Raw genomic sequence first — 26,901 nt, 5'->3', positions numbered from 1 at the left:
CTTCTGCTTACTCCCACCTTCGTCTTGTAAATTAGTCATGTTGGTCCCTTGGAGTCTGCGTCTTCCCAATAAGGAGGCAGTAATTATTCTCTTGGAATTTTAGTGTCTTGTTGCTGTTATCCCTATGCAAAGAATTTCTTAATTATCCATTCCTTGAGCTACTTGTAAAAAGAATCTTACATCACATTTCTATTTTAATATGCTATTGCCTAAAACTATATTTACCACATTACTTAAAAGAGATTAATACAGCATAACTTTCCAACATAACACCTATAGTATTCATTTTAATATTTGCGAAGAGCCAATCATGTAATATGCATTTTTCACACTCTTTGTATCCACCTTTGAGATATTCACATATATTGATGAATCCCCTCTCAGGCTTCTCCAGACTAAACAGGCCCACCTCCTGCAGTCCCTTCTCATACGAGAGATGTTTCAAGCCCCAAATTGTCCTTGTGAGTCCCACTGGACCCTCTCCAGTAGCTCCTTGTCTCTCTTGTACCGAGGAGCCCAGAAGTGGACGTGGCGCTGCAGTGTCCTCCCAGAGTGCTGTCCGTGGAGGCCGGCACAGCCCGGAGCCGAGGCGGCGGCCGGCACAGCCCGGAGCCCAGGCGGCGGCGGCCGGCACATCCCGAGCCCAGGCGGCGGCCGGCACAGCCCGGAGCCCAGGCGGCGGCCGGCACATCCCGGAGCCCAGGCGGCGGCCGGCACATCCCCGAGCCCAGGCGGCGGCCGGCACATCCCGAGCCCAGGCGGCGGCCGGCACAGCCCGGAGCCGAGGCGGCGGCCGGCACATCCCGGAGCCCAGGCGGCGGCGGCCGGCACATCCCGGAGCCGAGGCGGCGGCCGGCACATCCCCGAGCCCAGGCGGCGGCCGGCACATCCCGAGCCCAGGCGGCGGCCGGCACAGCCCGGAGCCGAGGCGGCGGCCGGCACATCCCGGAGCCCAGGCGGCGGCCGGCACATCCCGGAGCCGAGGCGGCGGCGGCCGGCACATCCCGGAGCCGAGGCGGCGGCCGGCACATCCCGAGCCCAGGCGGCGGCGGCCGGCACATCCCGAGCCCAGGCGGCGGCCGGCACATCCCGAGCCCAGGCGGCGGCCGGCACATCCCGAGCCCAGGCGGCGGCGGGAGCGCTCCGCTGGGAGTCGCGCGCCGCCCCTTCCAGTACCTTCCCCGGTGCGTGCGTCATCACGGCGCGCGGCGGCCGGGCCCAGCCGTTTCCGGTGTCGCGGGCGCGTCGCGAGCGCTCGGTTGCAGCCGCCGGAGCCGGGAGCCGAGCGCGCTGCCCCGCCCCGCCCCGCCCCACCGGGACACGGCGATGTCGGACACAGCGGACGGGCCCGCGGGGGGCCCCCCTGGCTCGCCCACCCGCGACTCGGCCGGTGACTCCGAGCCGCGGATCATCAAAGTCACGGTGAAGACTCCCAAGGAGAAGGAGGAGTTCGCCGTTTCCGAGGCCAGCAGCATCCGGCAGGTGAGGGGCGGCGCGGCGGGCTGCGGAGCCGGCGGGGCGCGCTGGGGCCGGGCCGGGCGGAGCGCCGCCCGGCTGGCAGCGCCGGCCCGCGGCTCCCGGCTCGGCTGCGCGGGGCCCGGGCCCTGCCCAGTGACAAAGCAGCTTCTGCTCGCCCGGGAAGGGACTGCTGCCTTCTGAGGAGGGCGGGGGCAGTGGAGAAATGTGCCGCCTCGCACCCTCCTCTCCCGCTTCTCTGTTACACTGCAGAGGGCCGGTTCGGAAGCTGGATGTAGCTCATTCGTCAACTCGTTGAGTCGTAGAAACGTGGGGGTTGGAAGGAAACATCAAAAATCTTCCAGTTCCCCTGTCGTAGGCAGGGACACTTTCAGATAGACTAGGTTGCTCAAAGCACCATTCAGCCTGGGTTGGAATACTTCCAGGGATGGGCCATCCACAGCTTCTCTGGTCAGCCTGTTCCAGTGCCTCACCACCCCCACAGTAAAGAATTTTTTCGTAATAGCTAATCTAAACCTACTCTCTTTCTCTTTGAAGCTATTGCCCCTTGTCCTGTCAGCACATGTTCTTGCAAACAGGCTTGCCTCATCCTTCCTGTAAGTTCCCTTCAGGTGTTGGAAGGCCACAATTAGGCCACCCCAAAGCCTTCTCTTCTCTCATTTTCTAGCTGTGAGTTGTCCTGTTCAGCTGACTGGCTTTGGTGGTAGTTGTCTCACTGTCTGGCTAACATGACTGTAGAAAACATACACAGTTACTTGTATCTCTGTATTTCCAGTGTTTATTTTGATCTAACACTGTCTTTAAAGACAGTGAGTAGGCCTTGAACTTTGGGAAGTTGTAGCCTTGTACTGTGTTTGCAAAATCTTCAGTCTCCCATACTCTGATGTGCTAGTTACAGATATAGTACTTAGCATGGCATGGTTATGTCAGATAACCAATTTATTAGGGCTTTTGTGCCTTCCTGTGAAAGTCTATGCTCCAGCTGCCTTTGTCTCAAACTAGTGACACCTGCTGATTCATCCACACTGTTTCGTGCAAGTCTTCTATTTTTTCAACTCTTTTAGTAGGTTTGCTGTGCAAGTATTGACTAAAAATTCATTTACTTAAATTAGAAAGCAACAAATCATAGCAAAGCTGCTATCAAAATGTAAAAATGCAGAGACTCCTGCTTACAAAGAATGTAGGTGTTGCTAGATTCAGAACTTCTTTTGTTTTCCATAGGATTTCCCAGTTTTCACCTTGAAATGGCTCTAACTGTGTCAACTTTGTGCTATTCCACATTTTTTTGTGTGACTTTGGTATTGCAGACTTCATAAAAAAAGATAACATGTCTGAAAGCGTCACTTATATCTAGATACAGAACTTGACATCATTCTTTAAGTGTGAGCTGAAGGACACTGATTGGTTAATAGAAGAGGATACAAAAGATTAAGTAAAATCTCCGAAATTTCAAATGTAGTGATAGCTATTCAACTAGACTGTCAGACTTTTGTTTCATCTAGTTGCTGTGAATAGAGAAAATGCTAATATTTCTTTGAGGTTTTTTTTGTCCTTGTGTCTAATCTACATTCAGTTTTGTTTTGCAATGTTGGTTTTTTTTTTTTTTTTTTGTACATCAGTGTTTGGGCTAGAAGTGTCCCAGACCTGAGTTTCATTGAGGTTTTCTCAGCTGCCAATGCACTGAAGCTGCTTTCTTGTCCTCTTGTCTTTTGGCAGCTGCAGTGTTGTGTGCAGTGAGCTATTCTCTCTGCAAGCTTGATCTAGGCATTTCTCCCAAAAGTAAAAAGACTGTGTTTGCTTTTTAGTGTTTTCCACTGCTTTCCCAGCAATCTCAGTCTGAAAAGGGTGCTTTCCACTTCTCTGTTCTCCATATATTTGTGAACAGCAGCAATGCAGTTTTTGTAAAAGTCTTTGCAGTTTTGGGGCTTTTGTTTTGTTAGGATATTTTAAAAGAGAGATTCATAAACTTAATATAACCTGAGGATTGTGTTTGTCCTGTAAAGCAATCAGCCATTAGCTGGGTCCTTTGGAATTAATAAAGAGATTTACTTTAGCTGTGAATCTTGTAATACATTTGACTTTAACAAGTTTGTTTCAGATTTGAATACTGGCGGATCTGCCAGGTTTTCAAATAAACAGTTGTCATAAACTGAAATGGTTGTACAACCTATCAAGCACATGAATTTTTACTGAAAGCAGTCATACAAGTTTAGAAAATTAACAGAGGATACTACTTCAGATGTCTCTGTTGTCTACAGATACCTTAAACTGTGTTTTCTCTCTTGGCACTGCTGTTAAAATATTAGATGTGCGGTTATGACTTAATTCTTGTGAAGTAAGATTTCCCTGCTGGGTTGACCATTGGATTGAAGTCTCAGGCAGTGTAACAGCACAAAAAAATGCGCTGTCCCCATAGAATGACTAATACTGGCTTTTTCTCTTAAACTGCAAAAATGAGCTGTTGATTATAATAAGTATAAACAATAGATGCAATGTTTCTAGAACCAGCCTTGAGAATAGGTTAATCTCAAATACCAGGCGAGTTGCACATCTGTTCAAGTGCATCTGGGATCAGCAAGTGGTTTGTACAGTTGAGATAAGTGGGCCAGTAGCTTGTAGGCTGAAAGGAAAACAAAACAAAACAACAACAAAAAAAGGCAAAAGAAACTCCCTCAGTATATTTTTATAGCTAACATTAGAACTTAAAGAATTGAGCTGTTTATTTCTTTACGGTCATTTCAGGTACTGCTAGAACATGAACCTAGATTTTCTAAGAAAATATTTTGTGTCATCAGGACCAAATTTAGGGCTAAAAAAAATTATATTTTATGTTGTCCCATTAATGTCAACCACGTCTGCAACTTTTCTGTCAAGATTTTTTCCTGTATTGGAAGACTTCAGGAGAATGATTTGTTACTCTGATCCTGTGCTATGCAGCTAGAACAGTGAGTATGCAGGTTAGTATGGAAAATAAACTAAGTACAAAGCTACTCTGGAAGATCAGTTGATTGCAACTGCTGTCTGTCTTTCATTCTCTGAAAACTATTTGATTGTGCTTAGCACAGTTTGGCTCAGTATTAGGACAAAGACCAAATATTTGCTTTCTTGGCTGGGTATGATACTGATCTTGCTCAGAGAAGAGACTTAGTGAATACGTGATAGGTAAATTCGCTGTCTTTAGCTGACCCTGGCAGTGCTGATACTCTGGCTCACTAAAACTGTTTGTCTCTTGTCTAGTGTTTTTTTCCTTCGGTTTATTTTCTGAGTTCATGGCAGTACAGTCTTTGCAATTTCTTGCTTAGCAGAGTTGTCTTATGTGTTTGGTAAAGCCTGTAAACAAAGAAAAAGCGTGCATATATTAGGAGAGACTCATGCCTTCATGTCTTAGTGAGCGACTTGAATTGTTTGAGTATTGTGGTGTTGGAAATGGTTACATGGAAAACCAGTTTTTTTTACCTTCATCATTTAGAATGAGGGAGTTTTAGAAGAGTTAAAGTTTGCTGATGCTTCTTGATGTGTTCTTGTTTTAGTACCTTGTGTTGACATTTGCTGTATCCATCAATTTATTATAACTGGTCCCGAGTTACTGTCTGTGGGTGTGTAGCATGCGAGAAGATACTGAGTTGCCCATTCTGTGAGCATTACAACTCTGAAACACAGTAACGTGCCTAGCTGTGTGTTATTTACTGCTGGGCCAACAAACGGTGGATACTAAATGTGTGCTAATAATTTCAGCAATTTGAAGTTCTTGTAGAGAATGATTGCCAGTTCTTTGATTATTTGAAATTTTCAGAGCAATGCCCATCAGGAAGAGTTAGTGAAATTGAGTTTAGCCCCACAGAAAACAAATTAGATCCTCTTGCAGGTTTAGGGCTTCCCCCCCACCCCCTTTTTATTTAGCTTCAGCATTTAAATAGAATATCTTTTCAGTGTGGAATACAGTTTTCAGTAACAGCATATTTAACAGCTTCTGTGTTTTTTAAAGTAGGTGATCACAAATGTGCTTTCTGCACTAGACTATAAACTACAGATAAAATCCCTGAGTTACTTAAAGTGGACATGTATCCATTGTGTCAAGACTGATTTTTGTCAAGTGGAGAACGTCTAAATTTTTGATTGAAATTTCAGTACTGTTTAAGGTTGAAACTTTAAATCCATAAATCCAGGGTTTCATTTTTGTGCCTGGTTCTTGCAATCCCAAATTGGCAGTCTTCTGCTTTATAAAGATCACACAGGTGTAAATGATAAATTGTTAAAGCTTTGGGTAGTTTGGAAGTGGAGCATCTTTCCTGGCTTGCGTATGCTTTTAATATTTTATGTAATTTTTACTTTTAAAGAAACTGTACTTTATAGGAACAATTTTTTTAACATGATCCAATTCTGTTTCACTGTTTTTCTGTAATCCAGGGATTACTGAATGCTACAAACAAAATAGGTTGAAACTGTATAATGGAATCTAGTCTGTTCTTTGTTTCCAGGATTGTGATTCAGGTTTCTGTTGTTTCTCAGGTGTCTCAAGGCACTTGAATACATGGAGCATTTAGTATTAGAGTTTCCATTGTCTTGTGTCTCTGTGCATTGTAACACATCTATGTGATTCTTTATGGAGTTTGCCTCGTGATATACTCTGATTATACTTATTTCTTAACCTGAAGTTTTTCCTCCATCATTTTGTGATATCAAAATTGTTGTAGAGCAATGGTAGGTGATTATTTGATAGAAGAACCTTCAGAAGTAAAAGTATATTGATCTTCCTGACTATTAGCTTATTTGGATGTAACTCAGACATAACAGTGGCCATAGTACTCAACAGGTGTTTTCTGATAAATGACTGGCAGACAGAGTAAAATAAGAAAGCTTACTTAAGTAGTAGTGTGAAGTGTATTTTGTGTGGATACTTCGCTGTATAAAAGTAAGACATTCATAATTAATTTTTAAAAAATTGATCTATTTCAGATGCGTTTGTCCTGCGAGTTTGTTTTGCTAAAATCCCTCACCCTCAGTGAGGGGTGTCACACAGTTTTAAAAAATTGCCATGTGTACAGTTCAAAATTGCAACAGCGCATAAAACCTTAATGAATATTTAGCTGTTGTAATAGTGTCATGTAAAAAAGTCATAAAATATTTCAATCTAGTGACTATAAACCTTGTCTCTGTAAAAAGGGGCATTGTCTGGGAGTAAAGTTAGGGTGAAATCTTAATAATTTGGAAGTTCTGGTTTTGACTGGGATAGAGCTAATTTTATTAGTAGCTGATATGGTGCTTTGTTTTGTATTAAGTACGAGAATAATGGTAACACACTGATTTTGGCTCTTGCTAAACAGCGTTGTTTTTTAGGAATATTGCTCCCTAACGCAGTGACCCTGCTGAGACTTTCCAAACCACACTGCCACTATCTCTTTCTCTCTCTCTCTCTCTCTCTCTCTCTCTTTCTCTCTTTCTCTCTTTCTCTCTTTCTCTCTTTCTCTCTTTCTCTCTTTCTCTCTTTCTCTCTTTCTCTCTTTCTCTCTTTCTCTCTTTCTCTCTTTCTCTCTTTCTCTCTTTCTCTCTTTCTCTCTTTCTCTCTTTCTCTCTTTCTCTCTTTCTCTCTTTCTCTCTTTCTCTCTTTCTCTCTTTCTCTCTTTCTCTCTTTCTCTCTTTCTCTCTTTCTCTCTTTCTCTCTCTCTCTCTCTCTCTCTCTCTCTCTCTCTCTCTCTCTCTCTCTCTCTCTCTCTCTCTTTCTGCCACCTTTTTCTCTCCCTCCCCCCCTTGAGCCTGAGTGCTTTATTTGTTTGTTAAATAACATTGAATGTTGTATAAATTAATTGAGTTGTATAATAGAGTTGAGAGTATTCAAGATGAAAATAACAGTGAAAGAGAGGAGTTGAAGCATTTTCCACTTTTATGTAGCACAAAAACCTCAATGGCTTTAGTTGAATCTTAGTGTTCTGTAACTTGCAAAGCTTTTTCTCTTTTCACTCTTCTTAAATTGTCCGTCAACCCAAGGCATGCTGGAGAGGAGAGCTGGAAGCACAAAAGGGCAAGATCACAGGTTGAAATAAAAACAATTTACTAGAAACAGCAATGAAATAAGAAAACAAATATTAACAGCAACAATGCTAATGACAGAGGGTGCAAGAAAATCAATGATTGACACGGAAAAAATTCCCTTGATAACAGACATCTCCCTCCACCATGTTTTCTTGAACAAAAGGAACCCCCCATCTCCCTGGAAGAGATTCCATTTCCCCAGCTGCTGTCAATGACAAGTGGTCAGGTACATAACTAACAGGGAGAGAGTAGATTGCCAACTGCTTTTATGGAAGAAGCATTGCTTCCCCAAACAAAGCCTTGGAGAAGTGCAGTGGCTTGCTGAAGAGTCCCTGAAGGGAATAGAAATGGCTAGAACTTGAGTTGTGAGTCCTTTACACTACCATGTTCTGCTGCAGTTCACCCTTTATGGACTGCTAGCCTTTTAAGCTCATCAAGAATCTGACTCTGAGTTTGATTTGATTGCAGACATTTGAGGAAATAATTTTATTATGAAACTAGCATGGGTCATTGGCAAAGCCACCATAAAATAGTAACTCCAGTAAGACATGAAAGACAGTACTCTTACATGGAAACATTATTTTGTGTATTATTTCTAGCTATGCTTTATCTGTTGCGGGGCAAAAGTGCTTGTATTTCTGCTTGAAATGACAAATTGTTATCTTCCTTTCTGTATAGTGTTCTAGAGTTGTGCAATGAAACCCTGTTTTTACTGACTCACTTTAAGTCAGTTATAAGATGTCCAGGTCATGATTAATTCCAAAAGGAAACCACAGCTATCAGCTGTGGCTATGAGTATGTTTGGTTCCTTACTTCTTGGGTCAAGACAACCTGTAACCATTAATTCTGTTGTATAAAAGAAAGCTGGAGCTCATCAAAGTTTGCTTCTGATGCTGCTCAGTGTGAGTGTAAAACAGACGGGAGTTCAGTCAATATGCTTAACTGTGTATGTTGTTAGGAAAGATGATGGAAAGTTTAAATATTATGGGTGTGTCTTGAAACAGCAGTGCCAAACTAGGTAATACTGTTTCAAAACCTTTATTTGTGGTAGAACTATCTGAGAGACTGCTAGGAATGAAAACTGAAGTTCAGCCTTCTGTGTACAAACATTTGCTTCCATGTCATCCTCTATTGTGTTCAAAACAGTTTAATGTGGGGAGAGTCAGCAGCCTTACTTTTTTTGACAGTCATCTGGACGAAATTGTAGCTTAACATTTTCAAAGTAGTTGAAGTTTCTAAGGACCTGTTTTCTGTTACTTCAATGGACTTGGATGTTAATTGCTAAGACCTCTTCCAGGTTGTTACTGTAATTTAATTTTTAAATATGACTTACTAAGATGAGGTTGAGAGAATTTTTCTCAATTCTCTCAAAAAAGAGAAAGTATTTTAAAATTTATTTATTTTCTTCTTTTCTTTTTATTACTTTATCACAGCACTTTTTTTTGTGAGTGGATAGTAAGATTATTACAGTTGCTGATTTTGATGTCATTAAATGAGTCAACAGAAGCTTTGGAAATATTATATGGTCGTAACATATCAAAGGAGTGTTTGAATGTTAATACTTTCACTTTACCTGGAATAACACTTTACCAGGTTCTTCCAAGGCCAGATTGTCAGATGTTAGTAGGTTAATGTTTAAATTATGGATCTGGTTTGCACAGTGACAGTGTGAAACAGTATCTGGTTTAGTCAAATGTGTATTCAGATATTTTCTTTGTTTGGTGATAAAGTATTTACTTTGACTAGCTCAGGTACCAGTATGCATTTGTTCAACACTAGACAACAATATTTTATTGTGTCCATCTGTAATTTGCAACAAGCTGGAGAGGCAATCAAGTTTGAGAAGTGTAGTAAAAGTCCTAGCTTGCTTCAGAGAGTTGGGGTTTTTTTTCCATGTGTCTTAACATTGAACAAAAAAGGCAACTTTTTAATAGTGATTATTTTAAAGTTGCTGTGAAGATAAGGATATTTGGCATGTAATTGAGAGTATAAACAAGAAGTGCTGGTGTGCTGCTAAAAAGCCAATGAGTGTTCTCAAGATGAAAACCTATTCTGCTTTTGTATTTCAAAGCAAAAAAAAAAAGCTTATGTAAACAAGTTAACTTGAGGTAAAATGGCAATTTGGGCAAAGTCCTTCAACAAGACAAGCTTTGGATTTGTTCTGATTCATTTCAAATTTGCAAGTTGCCATGCTTTGAGGAGAATGTAACCTTGAATCAACTCACTCAGGTTAAGAATGCTTTTTGCTTTTCTCCCTAGGAAAACGAGGCCTCTGTCTAGATATTAGTCCAGTGTTTTAGTCTGATTCCCACTGTGTTTCTCTCCACATATTTTCCTAATAATCATATAAAAAATTGACGTTATATTATTTTACTGTAAGAAGTAGTTTCCATGAATACACTAGGTTTCAAGTATGTTGAAACATTATTTTCACAACTTTTGAGTCCTTTTCTGTGCCCAGTTATGACTGAACAAGGTATAGTATTATTACAATGAAGTAAAACTTGCATTTAGAACAATAAAGCAAATGACCTGACATTGTCAGTTGAATTATTACATGATAATTAAAAGGATGAGTCACTGCATTAGGAGAATTGGACAGAAATGCTCATCATTTCCAGTCAGTGATGCTGAACTTCTGCTTTTGGTTTTCCCAGTGGATGAAGTATTTTAACTGTAATTTACTGATACTGTTATTTAGTTATACTGTACAAACTGAAGACCTAAACAACACCAAAATGAATTTTTTTAGAACTGCCTGAATTTCCGTCATCATAATCTGTCATGGTTTAAACCCAGCCAGCAATTATTATGCAACTGCTTCCTCACTTGCCTCCTCACTTCCCTCCTGCCTAGTGAAATGAGGAAGAGAATCAGAAAAAAAAAGGGTAAAACTCATTGATTTATATAATAACAGTTTAATATTTAAAACAACAACAGTAATAATAATAACAACAGCAATCATAGTAATAAACAAGAGGGAGAGAGGAGTAAAACCCAAGAGAAACAAATGATACACTACAGTGGCTCAGCACCCACTGTCTGGTGGCCAAGCCTGTTCCCTTCACTGGCAAATGCTCCAGCCACACTGTCCAAGTTTGTGAAAGCAGGGGTTGGGAGAATGAAGAACCATCCTCTGTAGATCAGGATCTAGACCCGTGGGATCTGATGAGATACATCCATAGGTCCTGAGGGAACTGGTCAAGATAGTAGTTAAGCCACCAGCGTTGTATTTGCAAAGTTGTAGCAGTTCTCAGTTGAAGTTACACAGACTGGAAAAGGCAAAGGAGGACATCCATATATTTTTGGGAAAGGAAATTGGGATGACTCAGGCTGGTCAGTCTTACCTCAGTGCCTGGCAAGATCATGGAACAGAACCTCCTGGAAATTACACTAAGGAACATGGAAGGTAAGGAGAAGATTGGTGACAGTCAGCACAGCTTCACTAAGGGCAAATTTGATGGTTGCCTGTGATGGGGTTGCAGTGGTGGCGGATGAGGGAAAAGTGAATGACATAATCAACCTGCACATATGTAGAGTGTTTGACACTGTGCCACATGACTTGTCTCTAAACTGGAGACACATGGTTTTGACAAATGGACTGCTCAGTGAACAACAAATTTAAAAGGTTGTGGTGAATGGCTCATTGTCCAAGTGGAGATCACTAACGAGTGGTGTCCGCAGGAATCGGTACAGGGGCAAGCACTGTTTAACATCTTTGTCAGTAACATGGACAGTGGGATTGAGTGCACCCCAACAATGTGTGCCAGTCACTGTGGTGTGAATGAGGCACTGGAGGAAAGGGATGCCATCCTTGCTAGGCTTGAGAGGTGGGCTCATGTGAACCTCATGAAGTTCCACAAGGCCAAGTACAAGGTCCTACATTTGGTTTGGGGCAAGCCCAAATACAAATACAGGCAGGGTAGATTGGGAGCAGCCCTGAGGAGAATGATTTGGCGGTGCTTGTGGATGAGAAGCTGGACATAACCCAGCAATGTGTTCTCACAGCCCAGAAAGTTGATTGTATCCCAGGCTGCATCCAAAAGCAGCATGGCTGGCAGGGTGAGTGAGGAGAATTCTGCTCTGTTCTGGTGGGATTCCACCTGGAGTGCTGTATCCAGCTCAGAGGACCCCAGCAGAGGAGGACATGGACCTGTTGGAGTGAGCTAGGAGGAGGCCACCAGTATGACCAGAGGGCTGGAGCCCATGTAATGTCAAGACAGGCTGAGGGACTTTTGTTCATTGCACAGAAGAGAAGCTCCAGGGAGACCTTAGAGCAGCCTTTCAGTGGCCAAAAGAAACCTACATGCCCTTCTTAAAAGGGCATAGAGTGATGATACAAGGAGAATGACTTTACCCTCTTTAATATTAGGAAGAAATTCTTTACTGTGAGGACACTGGCACAGGTTGCCCAGAGAAGCTGTGGATGCCCCTTTGCAGAAAGTGTTCGAAGCCAGACTGGACTTTGAGTAACCTGGCCTAGGGAAAGGTATACTTGCCCTTGGCAGAGGAGCTGGAACTAAATGATCTTTACATTCCTTTTCAGCAATGATTTTAGGATTACGTTTTCCATATGTGTAGATGATTTTCTTCCAAAAATGTATGAAGCTAATCTGTTCTTTTAGGTGTTTTGGACAGTTAACAAGCAGTTAGTTAGAAAGCAGGCTCTTTTGTAAAAGGTCTTGTATCATAATGATTTCTCAATGAAATGAAAAATGTATTTATTCACTGTGTCCTGGGCTGTAACTGCATTTCATGTAGCTATGTCATGCATGAGAAAGCAGAGCCACCTGAGGTATAGGTGTGGTATGTATGGTTTTGTCTGTGTGGAAAGGAATGCTAGTTTTGACACATGGAAGGAAGGCAGCAAAAATACATCTAAGGATAGAGTTATTCAGTTGAAGCAGAAGTCTAGGCAGATGTGTCCTCTTTGTGGCATTGTCATCAGTCCTTCAGCAATGGATGGCTTCAGTGGTGTGCACATTTGTATGTGTGTACTTGCTAGTATATCACTATATGCATAATTTACCACGTATATACATATGGGTGTGTTTAAGTACTGAATATGCTAGTATGTACTTATATCATGGATGCATGCCTGATTGAAGTCACAATAGTCTTCAATGGAAATTAGATTTTTGTTGTCACAGCTTATGTAACTAATTTCACTAGATGTGAAATTCTTCAGATTTCCTTTTCAGAATGACAAAGACATCTTTCCCATCTTCCCATGGGCAGAAAGAAGTTCAGGAAACAAAAGTATTTCTAGTTTGTGAAATACAGAATATGCAGTACAAGTGAGGTAATATGGCAAATGTGAAAAACAGGTTCTTAAATTATTTTTAAAAATTGCACTTCAGTATTTAATTATATAAATGTATATTTTTTTTTTTTGTTTAGTTCAAGGAAGAAATTTCTAAGCGTTTCAAGTCCCACATTGATCAGCTTGTATTGATATTCGCTGGAAAAATTTTAAAAGATCAAGATACTTTGACTCAGCATGGAATTCATGATGGACTCACTGTTCACCTGGTTATCAAAACACAAAACAGGTAACCTTCATGACAAGTGGTCTTCTGTATACCTCTAGAAAAGTTAAAGTAGTCTGCATTATTAATAGCTTTCTGTTGGGCAAAACTAGATTTGACTAAATCATGTTAATCAGCTCCTTACTTACAGCTGCTGCAGGACAACAGTGAAATTATGAAACTACAAATTTTTTTTTTTTATTTTACATTTTTTTTTATTTCTCTCATATTTTAATTTGGTTTATGCTTTTAAATACATTTCTTTTACTTTTTCTTTTGGTTATTTTTTGGGAGTTTTGTTGGTTGGTTGGTTTTTGTTATATAGCTTTTTTATTTTTCGTTCCAGCTATGTTTTGGCTTTGCAGTTGTTAGATATCAGCTCTTCTTATCCATTAATACATTAATGTATGTTATGCAGATTTCTTTTCACACGTGAAAACTTGTAGTGAATCTTTTCTTTCTTTTTTTTTTTTTTTTTCCTCTGCAGTAAATATTCTTTCCTTGTTTTACCAGCAGAGTGAGTAAAAACTCTGTTTTGGTAAAACAAGGAAAGAAAAATTTTGGGAACTGCTTTAATATAATGAATTTATCTGTCTAAATAGACTTTCAATTTTAAGGAATTTTGGGATATTTTTGGAGGGTTTTTTTGGGTCTATTTTGGTGTTTTGTTTTGTTTCTTGTTTTTTCCTTTGGTGAAGAAGCATTAGAATGATGGTTAAAAAGCTGTATCAGTTAGCTATGGTTTGTGCACTTCCTGTGAAGTGTCCAAAAATCCTTCCAACAAGTAGAGCAATAGATCCCTCAAAAGCAGTTTGACATTAGTGAGTAACATGTTCATTCTTTTAGAGTGAAAGTGTTTTTGCTCCTGTTCTACTTAGATCTTTCCTGTTTATGGTAAGGATCCCCTCTGATGTGAAAATGTCATATGTTGAAGGAAAGAGTATGTAGTGTAGGTGAGAACAGAAATGGGCTTTCCCTTTCAAGGCCTTACCAAGACACAAAGGCTAGCTAGTAAGATTAGCATTAAATACAAAGTCTTTTTGAAATTAGTATCATTATCATTAAATGTAGGTACCTTTTGAAACTGATACCTTCACTTCTGTGTTCTGGAGTCAAAATACATATTTTCACTGTCAGAGGTCTCCCTTTCCTGCCCTGTGTCTTCTCCACCTGAAATTTAGGCTGATACAAGCCATGTCAGTTTTGACTATGGTGTTAGCTAATATTGCAGTTCTGGTCCTTTTGCATCTGCATGAGTATTCTGCTGTTGCTAGGTTTTTTTGTTGTTTTTTTTGCCTGCAGTCTTAAGTATGGCAGAGTGGCACCATGAGTGCTTCTAGGAAGATGCTTCTTTTGACTTGCAAAGTCTTCAGAGAGTTTATAGTTTGGACCTACTGTAGCTATACATACTGAAATACCACTGCCAGCCTCTTGGACCTGCTTGCACTTTGCCTCTGAGCAGAGGAGCCCTTAGGAACACAAATGTCAAATGTGTGTCTTTTGGGGAATTTTTGGTGTTCCTGCATCTGTCTTATTGGCATTGCACTCCATGTCTTCATTTGTACCTGCTATTTTTTGAATCATTTTAGAAGACTATATTTCTACTATCTGCAGAATGTTTTAATCATGTCTGGGAAAATGAAGTATGAACTAAGAACTACAGATCCTTTGCAGGTACCTGTGTTGTGCTCAAATGTTGCATTAAAGTTTTCACCTTGTAGCTTTGCTTGAATAAACTAAAAACATGCTGAAAGCTGCTGGAGAGAATGAAAATCACTTCTGAAAAAGTATAGTATTGTCCTGAAATATCTCAGTTATATTCTTGCTAAAATATCTATATTTGATGCTTGTCTGGAAAGACAAGATTTAGACCCTGCCAGTGTGGTCTGGAACATGCCGATTTTTGGCCATGAGTATCAAGATTGATTTGTTCCCACCTACTTTATGGTATGCCATTAACTTTTCTGTTGACTCTTGCTGTTACTGTTGCCGCTGTGTGTCTGAATAAGTAATATTCAGTTATTTTCCAAAACTGGATCTGAAGGTGATCTTTTCCCTTCTAAGCTATGCTAAGTGTGTAATTTCAAAAAGGAAACCTCATCTATTCCACCCAAATGCTTGTTAAAAAAAAAAAAAAGATTACTTGTTTTACTGTGCTACATTTTCCAGACTGCTACAGACTTTTAGTGCAATCTTGTAACCTATCTTGTATAGTGTCAGAGTAGCAGTGAGTGCTGGGAGGAAACATAATGACAAAATGGATATAAAAGGCAATGTGCACTTGACAGGAATATCGCTGGAAGACTGGAGGCTCACAGGTTTGCACTCATCTTCAGAGAATATGCCCCAGTTTGCATAGGAGCACTATTGAATTTCAGTTTTCAGTGTCATCTACTTTTCTTGTCAGACTTTTAAGAACCTTTCATGTCTATTACATGAAGCAGTGTAGTTGCTTCTAAAAATAGTTTCTCAGTTGAAAATACAAATAGGATTGATGCTTATTATTTTTCTTTTGCTTGTGCAGGAAAGATGTTTGTGTTCTCTAGACGAAAGAAAACCAAATATCTCTAGCAGGATAATCACGATCAGGATACAGTCTATAATCTATCTCATTCAAGTTACAGCTGCTTGGCTGATTATAGTCATCTTGTGTTCAAAGTTTGTAGTTGCTGATAATGAAGTTAAAGAACTCTTAGAAACCCCAGGAGAATATCTGCATTTAAAGCATCTTTCTGATTTGTTTTTGGTGTAGTTGAGTTTTGGTATAGTTCTGATGTTTGCTTGAGTGGAGCAAGTGCAGACTTATGTTGTAGGAGAAAGGTCCCCCAAGGTGAACTGAAGTATGGAGTCTAGTGTACTTTCAAATTCTCAAATCTTTTTATGACGTCTGAATTCATAGTTTTACAAAGTATTTTATTCTGTAGTACTGCAAATACAGCTATTTATTGATTGTTGAACCACAGTGAAGAATTTTTTTAGATTTCTAGGTAGTCTCTTTTCTTTAGAATAGAGAGGTCAGGTTAGCTTTATTCAAGCTCAGTTCCTTGATCTCTTTTACTTCATGGCAACATTTGTCTTTCTGCCTGCAACAGAAGGGTGTGGTGAGTACACAGCCAGGGTAGCCTTTAGTGCCTATGCTAAAATATGCTGGCTTTAGCTTCATGTGATTTCATTATCAGTCTCATTGAAGTCCTAAAGGTTATTGAGAGTTAGAGATTTGTCTTCTAATAAAATGTGACATTAACTGAATTTCACATTCAATAAAGCATCCTATTAGAGATGTGACATGAAATAAATTCTGCATTAAATTTGTCAGGCTTTATTTCTTGAAGGTTTGGGCATGTTATCAGTAGTATGTGAGTATAATGAAATAAGACATGGATCCTTAAAGCAAGATAAGGACAGAGAAAACAATTCATTGGCAAGCATCATGGGGTAGGATAAGAAGGTGGTAATGGCTGCAGTGATACCTATCTGTTTTTTTACAATTTGAAACTACTGCTCTGAAAAACTGATGACATGACAGGTGTCTGAGAAAGATTTATTACAGGGAAACCATCTGGGGATGACTGGGTTTTGACCAAGAATCAAAATGTAATTCAAGATTCTGAAGTGTAATACTATAGCTACATTTAATGGCACTACTTAAAATAACTTGTTACACTCTATAAAGTTTTAAAATTGCTTTTTTAGATCACAAGACCCCCCAACTCAGCAGGCAAACACCACTGGGAGTACTGCTACCACATCAACATCAAGCAGTAGCACCTCAACACCAGCATCAACAAATAGTAATCCATTTGGCTTGGGTAAGAATATTTGTTAGGTAGTATGGTGGGTATCTTTTGTATTCTGATAATTGTCCTCAAAGCTTTACTACAATGTAGACAGAACTTGAAAAACAAAACCCAAACAAACACATCAGTCAAAAAACTAATTAAAGATATATATTGAATTGGCTGTAGAAGGTTTCTGATCAGTCAGTTACCAGAGGAGAGTTGTTTCATTAGTTTTATATAGAATCATGAAATAGTTTGGGTTGGAAGGGATACCTTTTAAGGTGATCTAGTCCAATGTCTGTGCAATTAGCTGTGACATCTTTAACTAGACTAAGTTGCTCAGAGCCCCATCCAACCCATCCAACCTGACTTTCAATGTTTTCAGAGATGGAATGCCCCATGGGGCATCCATCACCTCCCTGGATGAAGTGTGCCAGTGCTTCACCACAAATTTCACTACAAAATTTGTATTGTTTCACCTTCAGTGGTAAGGTGCTACTGATGCTGTATTTTGGCACTATGGGTAATGAAATGCTTTCCAGGGTCTTTGTACTAGTTAAAAGTGCACCTGAATTCCTCTTATCTGAATACAGATGAATCATAGAAGTTTGGACCTCTAACGTGAAGCCAAGATCTGCAATAAAAGCAACAAAATTGATCTTAATCTTACAATTAAGTATTTCTCAGGTTTCAAGCCTGATGGTGTTAGGAGTCTTCTATGAATAAAGAGGTTGTGGTCTGTTGACTTTAAAATTATAACCTATTTCCATAGTTGCGGTGGGGTTTTGTTTAGTTCTTTTTTTGTCCTTTTTTTTTTTTTTTTTTTTTTTTTTTGCATTTAGGAGTGGGGAAGAGGTAGAATTGGAAACACAATTACAGTAAGCAGATGATTTCTTAGGTTTTAGTAGTTCTTTGGTCTGTCTAGTACCTTGTGAAACTTTTTATCTGGATTCAGCAAAGCACAAAAATTCAAAACATAATTAGCTCTTGGTGCATTATTACCAAGAGGAACACAGGTTCTGCATTTAGAATAGGGAATATTACTCGTACTGGACTTCGCTCTTAGTTGTAGTCTGACCAAGAAGAGACAGATAAATTGTTATTACAAATGCAATTGTTAAGTGTTGCTGGTGGGAGCAGGACACAGACCTAAAGCTCTGAAACGGAAACATTTGTTGTATCTTGGCTTTCAAAAATGAGAAGAAAAGTTGTTAGAATTATAACAAATTTTATTTAAGAATAAAGTTTGTTGAATTTTTAGTTATGCATCTTGTTATTTAAAGAAGCATATACTTGGTGAGGACTCCTTAACATCCTTGCAAAACATGGGACTTTCCATTCATTTTTGTTACTTTGAAGTATGAGATACATTCAAGTATTTTGTATTTAGAATTAATCTGGATGTAATTGGAAGTATAGTCAGTCACATCCTTTTTTTTCATCCTCTTAAAGGTGGCCTTGGAGGTTTGGCAGGCCTGAGTAGTCTGGGCTTAAATACTTCAAACTTCTCGGAGTTGCAAAGTCAGATGCAACGACAACTTATGTCCAACCCAGAAATGATGGTTCAGATAATGGAGAATCCATTTGTTCAGAGCATGCTTTCAAATCCCGACCTGATGAGGCAGTTAATTATGGCTAACCCTCAAATGCAGCAATTGATGCAGAGAAATCCAGAAATCAGTCACATGCTGAATAATCCAGATATAATGAGACAGGTATGTAGAAAGATCTATTAGTTCATGACTTGTGATTCTGCTGTTATGTAAACAACAGGTAGGACTTGGACACGCTTAGTGGAGTGTGTAAACATTCTTAAAGTATTTTTTCTTACTCAAAATCCATAAAAGGTTGCCATAGACAACCAGTGTCTACATTTCTTGTTAATGTCCAAAATAGACTGATATTTCAGAAAATCTGTAGCATAGTTTTTGAAAGTCACTGAATACATCCCTTCTGAGCCTAGAACTGGATGCGCCCTTGAAACCTGTTGTCTAGCTAGCAATTTTACCGTAAGTAGTAATTCTCCAAAATACTGCATATTTTCATTGTGTCTTACTGTGTGTACTTCTAAATGCTTTTTAAGTTAAAAGATAAGATATGTTATGTGGCAAAATGTATCAAAACCTGAAGAGATTAATAGATGCTTTTGAAATTGTATGTATTTATTTTAAATTTCATACTACAGGCTGCCTGCTGTAGCGATGTTAGAAATAGTAAGAATTATGGTAGAACGCTGACTAAATACCCAATTGTGTTGATTAACACTGAGCTGACAGGTTGATTCAGCTTTAATCATAATTTTAAACTGGATTAGACAGAGATAACTGAGAAATTGCCAAATGCTGACGTTTTCACTTTAGAATGGATTTCTTATTAATACAGATTAAACGTTCCACTTCTCTAGACACTAGAACTTGCTAGAAACCCTGCAATGATGCAGGAAATGATGCGAAACCAGGACCGAGCATTGAGCAACCTTGAAAGTATACCAGGGGGGTACAATGCCTTGCGGCGTATGTACACAGACATTCAGGAGCCAATACTGAATGCAGCACAGGAACAGGTGAGAAAAGATTACAAATCACACAAAAAGGAATTTTTTTTTTTAATGTAAAAGAATTTAAGTAATTCAAATTTCCAGATGTTTACTTGACAAAACAATTATTGAAACTTCAAGTTATGTAGCCTTTTACTCTTGAAAGAGCTTTAAAAATCCTGTGTTCTTCTGAGCCTGAAGAAATACAGCTATCACTATGTGTGATTGAGAAGCTATTTTAAAGTTAATAGATTTGTTTGTTATTTAATTTTTAATTCCTTTAAATCACTGCCTTAAGACTTGGAAGTCCAGTAAAATCCTTTTAAGGGTGTGTTTAGAAATTTTGAACTAAAGGTGAGAAGAATAAAAGACTTTAAAGTCAGAAACCAGTATGCAAGACAATTTTACTGTGATCAAAATACAATGCAGTAGCACCACTACTTTCAAAAAGAAAAATTGATTTCATTTTTAGGGGGTCCTAGTATCTCTCAGTTTAGTGTATTTTCACAATATTTACATTAATTACTGTAGACAGGTGAGTCTAACTGATTAGAAGCCATAAAAGTTTCTTTTCATTTATGATTAGAAATTTGTAGATGATAAGTGTTTGCTTTCCTTTGTAGTTTGGAGGTAATCCATTTGCTTCTTTAGTAAGCAATGCATCAGCAGGAGGGAACAATCAGCCATCTCGTACAGAAAATAGAGATCCTCTGCCAAATCCGTGGGCTCCTCAGTCCAGCTCACAGACTTCCACAACAACTACCAGCACTATTGGAGAGAGCAGGGACAGCAGTAATGTTGAAAATAGCACTTCAGGCACAACAGGACAGAGCTCAACTGGACCGAATTTGGGACCTGGGCTTGGAGGTGTGTTTGTTATTGCAACTGTGTATATTTGCACATATTTGCAAACTTACTGAAATTATTATTTCATTAGGAAGAGAGTTTTTGATTCAGTTTTTATTGCTATTTACTTTTGTAGAACATTTTAGTATTACCAAGGTCTTCTGAAGAAAAAGAGGAAAAATAAAAAAATATGAAAAATAATGTAAATGATAATGATACTTGTACACTGCCTTAAAAGAACAAAGGTAGTGAATCTGTAGATGAATTATAGTATTTTTTATGTTTTAAGGCAAGTGGGAAAACAGCTAATAATGTAGATATTTGGTGGGAGTGTGTGTTGGGTGCAATGTCTGTCTTCTAGGATAGATATGTCTCTGTAAACAGAACCTCACTGAGGTAAGTTTCGGATTCTTAAACTCATGAAAACCAAGTGGTTATATTCTGGGTTTAGATAGTGTACTTTCTCTGATGATAATCAGAATGCTTACTAATGTGCCCTTTACCTTTTCTTTAAGCTGGTATGTTCAACACACCAGGAATGCAGAGCTTATTACAGCAGATAACAGAAAACCCACAACTTATGCAGAATATGTTGTCTGCGCCCTACATGAGGAGCATGATGCAGTCATTAAGCCAGAATCCTGATCTTGCAGTACAGGTAAATTGTGTTTGGTAAAGTAATATATTGTATGTTATTGAAGTAAAAAACGACAAAACCCAGAAGCTCAATGATTGCCTGTGGCAAATGGGCCAGTTTTTATTGTTGATTCCTAAGTCACTGAAATTATTACTTACTTACTATGAACAATTTGTTGCCTTGAGTTTCTTCAATTTCTCCAGCTTTAGTTGGATGTCATGCCTGACATGCTTCAAAAATCACTTGTAGGGTTGTGTATGTTTTGCACAGCCCTAAACTTTTGATCCAGCATTAGAAACAGACAAAACAAGTGCTTTGGTTATGAATGAAAGTAGAGCTAACAGTAAATAAATTCCCCCTCTAGTCTGGGAGAAGTGGAGGAGGAGACTTGGTGCCCTATCTGGATACTACTCTGGTTTTAACTTCTAATTTCTGACCTGTGCTTACTGTAAAAGTGGAAATGCTGTTTTATGAATGTTGTTGTAGAAGTGCTTTTCATTTTTATTTAAAGTGGTAATATTGAAAGTCAAATTCTAAACTGACATTGAAAAAATATTACCTCTTTTGTGCTAAATACTTAGAAATATCCTTGACTTCAAATTATATTTATAGCTAAATATTACTTAGATTTGTAGTGGAGGCTGAGCAGAAAAGGATTTTCTTGTAATACTTGGCAAAACTGCCTTATTTGTATCTGGAAATCCATTAACTTACAAGTTAAAAAACCCCAATGATGCACAAGTGGAAAAAAAAAAAAAAAGACACACCACCAAAAATTTTGTCCAATGGAGTAGATGATTATTATTCTATGAGGTAATTTTCATAGACTATTACTGTATTATCTGTAGTTGCTTTAAAACTTCCAGTGGTTTTTACTGCTTGATCTTTGAAGTTAAATATTTTTGTCCTATAGATGATGTTGAATAATCCTTTATTTGTTGGAAATCCTCAACTTCAGGAACAAATGAGACAACAACTTCCAACTTTCCTTCAGCAAGTAAGATGAAATACTAGCTCTTAATAAAGGTCTTCAAGTCAATGAGCAATATTTTTGGTAACTTATGCCTGTCCTTGATTTGGCTAATAGCTAGATTCTGTAATATATTCTCATTAGCTATAGATATGAAGTTAGACTGTCCCTTGATAATATTCTTGCTAATGTCTCCATCTCTTTCAAAAGTTAATCCTAGCTGTTGTCTATGACTACTAGCACAACCACTAAGATTTGTTCTTGATTTTTTGCTTAGAAGGAATAAATGCTCTTACTGCAAACCAGCCAGAAAACACCTGTTTGTAACAAGATTTGTTTCAGAAATTAAAAAGAATAGTACTTTTCACACTACTAGTTAAAGTTTCAGTGTGCTTTTCTCCTACCTCTTCAAACCTGCATTAAATATTTGGAAAAGAGGTCCTAGAGCATGTCCTGAAAGACCCAAGTCATTAGCTAATTTAAAAGAAGTGGTTCTGAAGTCTTTCCTGGAAAGGTTGCTCCACTGTTGTCTTCTGCTCGTACCAACATCATGTTTGCAGCCCAGGTATCTACTTGGTGTTAGTTGCAACAGTGTGTAGTAGTACTGTGTTTCCTAAAGAGAAGCAAGCAAGATTTTTGTAGGGATTGAAAACCTAATCCACTGCATGAGTTGGGCAGCCCTTGCAAATTAGTGTAAATATGCTTTGCCAACAACTGACTGCACACGGGAAGTTTTATGAGTAAAATAATGAGCACATACATGAATTACAGTAGCATGTTCAGTGTTCAGAAGATACTGTTTATACTGTTTGAACCACATGAATAGCTGTGGTGTTTTCATATTGCCACTGCTTTGTAATTATTCAGTAGTATTTGAGAATACTAGCATATAGTTATGTTTTGAAATCTGTTAGTAATTGGTAATTAATGAAGGCACACTAGGAATCATATCTGTTTCCTTTGTGTAGCTCCTTCTGTTGCTATCACCTTGGAATTTATCTGCACAAATAGTTTTCTGTTGTATTCACTGTCTGAAGTTAGATGATCATTAGCAGGTGAGATGTGAAGTGAAGAATTATCTGGATATTCTCAGAATGTTGGTAATATTTCAACTTGTGTATTCTTGCTTATCTACCTGTGTTTATATTATGGGACTGGGAGACAGAAACCATGGAATATGCATAATGGAAGGCATCTTTTGCAATTAAGGGCAATTGCCCAGCAGAACTAGGGAAGAATGGCTGCTACTGGAATTAATAACATTAATAGAGATGAGATCCAGGTCACCTAAGTGCTCTAAGAATTGTTGGGCCAGCATTTATGTAAGACAGCTTCAAATAGTAGACAGTAAGTCAACATTTAAGTATTTTCATAAAGTAGTTGTGGCAGCTTTCTTTGGAGACCCCAAAACGTTTATCTCTTTAAATTTGAGTAATCTTTTCCATCTACTATAAATTTATTTGTTGACTTTTAGCTATCATGAAGATAGTCGTTGAAGGGATGAATGGAGAATATTAATTGCTCTTCTGAAGTGTCTTTAGGCACTCAGATCAGTGTTCTTTATGTCCTATTCTGTGGTTCTGCTCTGCAGTAGAGGAAGTTTCACCTTAATCTGTGATTTCTACATTAATCAAATGTGGTTTTTCAGCAAAAGTAACCTGGTCTAGTTGCCAGGGAGAAGCTGCTAAGATTAGTTAGCCTATCTGCACTTTGGTCTGATTACCGAATCTGTGTTATTTGTAACTGACACATTGCTTTTCACTTACCTGTTGCATCTCTGTGCAAAGCTGAGCATAAGCCACTAGTTTTGTGTTTGTATCTAAAATAATGAGGATTTTAGATGTTTAATTTCAGAAATGAAAAGAATTTGCTTTCTAAATTATTTGACTATGTGAAAGCCAATTTGTAATTGAAGTCACAGTAGACTGAGAATCCTTGAATATCCATTTGCTTGCTGGTATATTTTCCAGTATATTTGTTAGCATTTCAGGCTGTAAGAGCACTACAGATAAGAAGATATATGCAAATAGTCACCATCAAATTGCTGTGATCTGAAATCAGCTAGGAAAAATGAACTTAGTACTTTTTCTGAGGTATTTTTTGGTCAAGTTTCATCATGTTCAGCATTGTTGCTTACTAGTAGTATGATACAGGAGACTAATTCTAAAATAATGTACTAACACAGTCTTGTGGCCTTTGAAAGATTGGGATCTGTGATGAAAAATACTTCTTGCATAATTCATGTTCAAAAGGCTTTTTCTACTTCTAGAGAGTTCATTGCTTACCTTCATGGAAGTTTTCTCACAGAAGAAAAAATAAATGAAGGATTTCCTGTAATATTCAACTACAAAATCATGAAATTATGTCAGATTCTATGAGACATCTAGTAATAAAAATTACCTTGGAATGTGCACATATAATAAAGAGTTTCTCTCCTTCTCTTAGATGCAGAATCCTGACACATTATCAGCTATGTCAAACCCCAGAGCAATGCAGGCTCTGCTACAGATTCAGCAGGGCTTGCAGACATTAGCAACAGAAGCACCAGGGCTTATACCAGGGTAAGAATTGATCTTACAAATTTGGACAAGAAGTCTTCCCTTGTGTTGGTTATTCTTTTTAGATTTAGAGATGTATACAGTCTTTCTTAAAGATTTATCTTCTTGCCTTTTTTAGTTCAACCAAATTTGTTTTAGAATCTGTCACATTTGTCGTTTGTCTGCTGTGTAATCCTAATCATTGATAAATCTGGTCTTTTTCTCAATACTTTATTCAAATTGTTATCTTCTCTTTGACAGAATTTTTACCCACTAACTAATGAGAAGAGACAAACTAGTCTTTATTATTCAAGTGGTGTATTTCTTTTTCTGTAATTTATACAGGTTTAATCCTGGTTTGGGTGGAGTGGGAAGCAGCGGAGCTCCTACAGCATCCACAGTACCTAGTTCTGTTTCCACTGAAAACACAAGTCCAGCTTCAGGAACTGCTGAACCTGGTCACCAGCAGTTTGTCCACCAGATGTTGCAGGCACTTGCTGGTGCAAATGCTCAGGTAATGTACATCATTATAGTCTAGATATTTTTACTTTTATTCTTAATTGTAAAATACTGGACAGAAGAGAGACAGTTGAGGGGAGAGCCCACTGGATGCTTCTGGTCAAAGGTCAGTCAGTAGAGGAGGCTTAAAAGTGCTATTGCAGCTGTGCAAGTGAATACTGAAAAAACATCCTCTGACCTCATTAAAAACATGCCTCTGAAGGTCATATCGTTAAGATAAAGCAGAATTTTGCCATGAGTTTGTGTAAACAGGATCTTCCTATAAAGTAGAGTTTGCCTTAGACTCAAGCTTTCTAATGATCAGAATTTTGGTAGTTTTAGTCAACATGCTTGGGAGTGTTACAAAAGAAGTGATCTTTATGTCACTTCGCAAGGAAAAATAAATCCTGTGATGTTCAAGATTGCTAACAACAACATAATCTTTGCTGTTCCACATTGCTGGGTTGCACTGTGTTTTGTTTTAAAAAACAGCTATATGTATATATTTGAGAAACTGTTTGTGTACCCAGTTTAATTTGAATCCTCCTCTATTGGTCAGTTTTTCCTGGAGTTCAGGAATGATATATAAGTGTAGATAATTTGATGTTGCTGACTTGTTATAAAAAAAATTCTTTAGTTGCTAATTGAATTTATTTGAATATATATTTTTGGAACTTGAAAAACGTGTAGTCAAAATTAAGAAAACACAGAGTGGCGCAGAACCCACCTATGTTTAAATTGTGTATTTTGCTAAATATGTATTATGCTTTTATAGCTTGAAATTTTGTTCTTAGCAGTTACAAAATCCAGAAGTTCGATTTCAGCAACAACTGGAACAGCTGAGTGCAATGGGCTTCCTGAACCGTGAAGCAAATTTACAAGCACTAATAGCAACAGGAGGAGACATCAATGCAGCTATTGAAAGGCTGCTTGGCTCTCAGCCTTCATAGCAGTGTTTCTTTTAACTTGAAAAAATGTAATTTATTTTTGATAACAGCTCTTTAATCTTTCAAATTGCTTTATTTCATTTTGATTTTTGGGATTGTCTTGTTATAACTAAAACCAGTCTGATGCATTTGAAGGTGGAGTGCAGTAGTTTTCTTCAGACATTGGGAATCAATGCATTTTCACTTCTAAGTGCATCAGTTCTTCTGTTCAGCATTATTTGTGATTTTTTTGGAAACAGTATCAGCTTTCACAGTTGGATGAACAAGTTTTGTCTGACCTACAAATGGCCAATTATTTACTACTTAAACAGTATTGTTCAGTAGTAATTTATGTAGATTGCACATTAAAAAGGAAACAAATTAATTGAAGCCGTGGGTACCAATACTGCTTATTGTGATTTTGGCATGTTTTTTTTTTCTTGACTAGCAAAATGCGGGAAGATTTATACCACTTGAGTAATCTACCATCTTTTACTTTATTTGTTTAAGGTATAAACACAATATATACAACAGAGACAGCTCATTTCTAGAGATTTACACTATAAGGTAGAGTGAAATTGTAAGCAATGAAAAACAAACAAATTCTCCCCCACAAAGCAACAACAAAAAACCCCACAAAAAAAAAAAAAAAGAAAAACACCCCAAAAAAACACACACAAAAAAAAAAAAAAAAAAACAACCAAAAAAAGTCATAGGCCTTGAATTTGGTGTAGAACTGCCCAGGATCTTTGGTAACTATCTGAGACAAAATGCTTAGGCAACTTAAGTTAAAATATACTAGAGTCCAGTTCTGGTTGTCTCTTTACATTTAACTGTACAGAAACTTTCATTATAACATTATTTCAATATTCACAGATTATTGTAAATTACTTTTGTCATTGTCCAAATTAAAGAGCCACAGCCTTGTGCTCTGAAATGGTTTCTATGGCTATTTGGCTTGTTCCACTGAGAGTTTAACATGTATTCCAATTTGTAATTGGAGAAATTACTTCTATTCATGGTCATGTGATACTCTAATTACGTTTAACCACCAAGTAAAAAAATACTGTATAGCTTTTGAGTTTCTATTGGTAGTTACTTCTCTTGTGCACAGATAAATAAAAGAAGTTTAAAAATC

General features: G+C 38.3%; 1 protein-coding gene across 2 annotated transcripts; it reads left to right on the top strand.

The window, feature by feature from the left end:
- Positions 1 to 1,219: 1,219 nt before the first annotated feature.
- Positions 1,220 to 26,901, top strand: UBQLN1 (ubiquilin 1). Of its 2 annotated transcripts, none has more exons than XM_021534451.3 (11): positions 1,220 to 1,482; positions 12,907 to 13,058; positions 16,728 to 16,843; positions 18,266 to 18,528; positions 19,218 to 19,376; positions 19,973 to 20,216; positions 20,711 to 20,853; positions 21,746 to 21,829; positions 24,248 to 24,363; positions 24,685 to 24,853; positions 25,635 to 26,901. In XM_021534451.3, exons 1-11 carry the CDS (start codon positions 1,327 to 1,329, stop codon positions 25,785 to 25,787), a joined length of 1,755 nt encoding a protein of 584 aa, XP_021390126.1. In that variant the 5' UTR covers positions 1,220 to 1,326; the 3' UTR covers positions 25,788 to 26,901. The 2 variants fall into 2 exon arrangements, with proteins under 2 accessions (XP_021390126.1, XP_021390125.1); XM_021534450.3 differs by having other exon boundaries at positions 25,632 to 26,901.

The sequence above is a fragment of the Lonchura striata genome, chromosome Z (genome assembly GCF_046129695.1).
Source record: "Lonchura striata isolate bLonStr1 chromosome Z, bLonStr1.mat, whole genome shotgun sequence".
In the NCBI taxonomy this organism is placed as follows: domain Eukaryota; kingdom Metazoa; phylum Chordata; class Aves; order Passeriformes; family Estrildidae; genus Lonchura; species Lonchura striata.
Note: the sequence above shows the minus strand (reverse complement) of the source record. Positions and strands in the feature narration are given on the sequence as shown.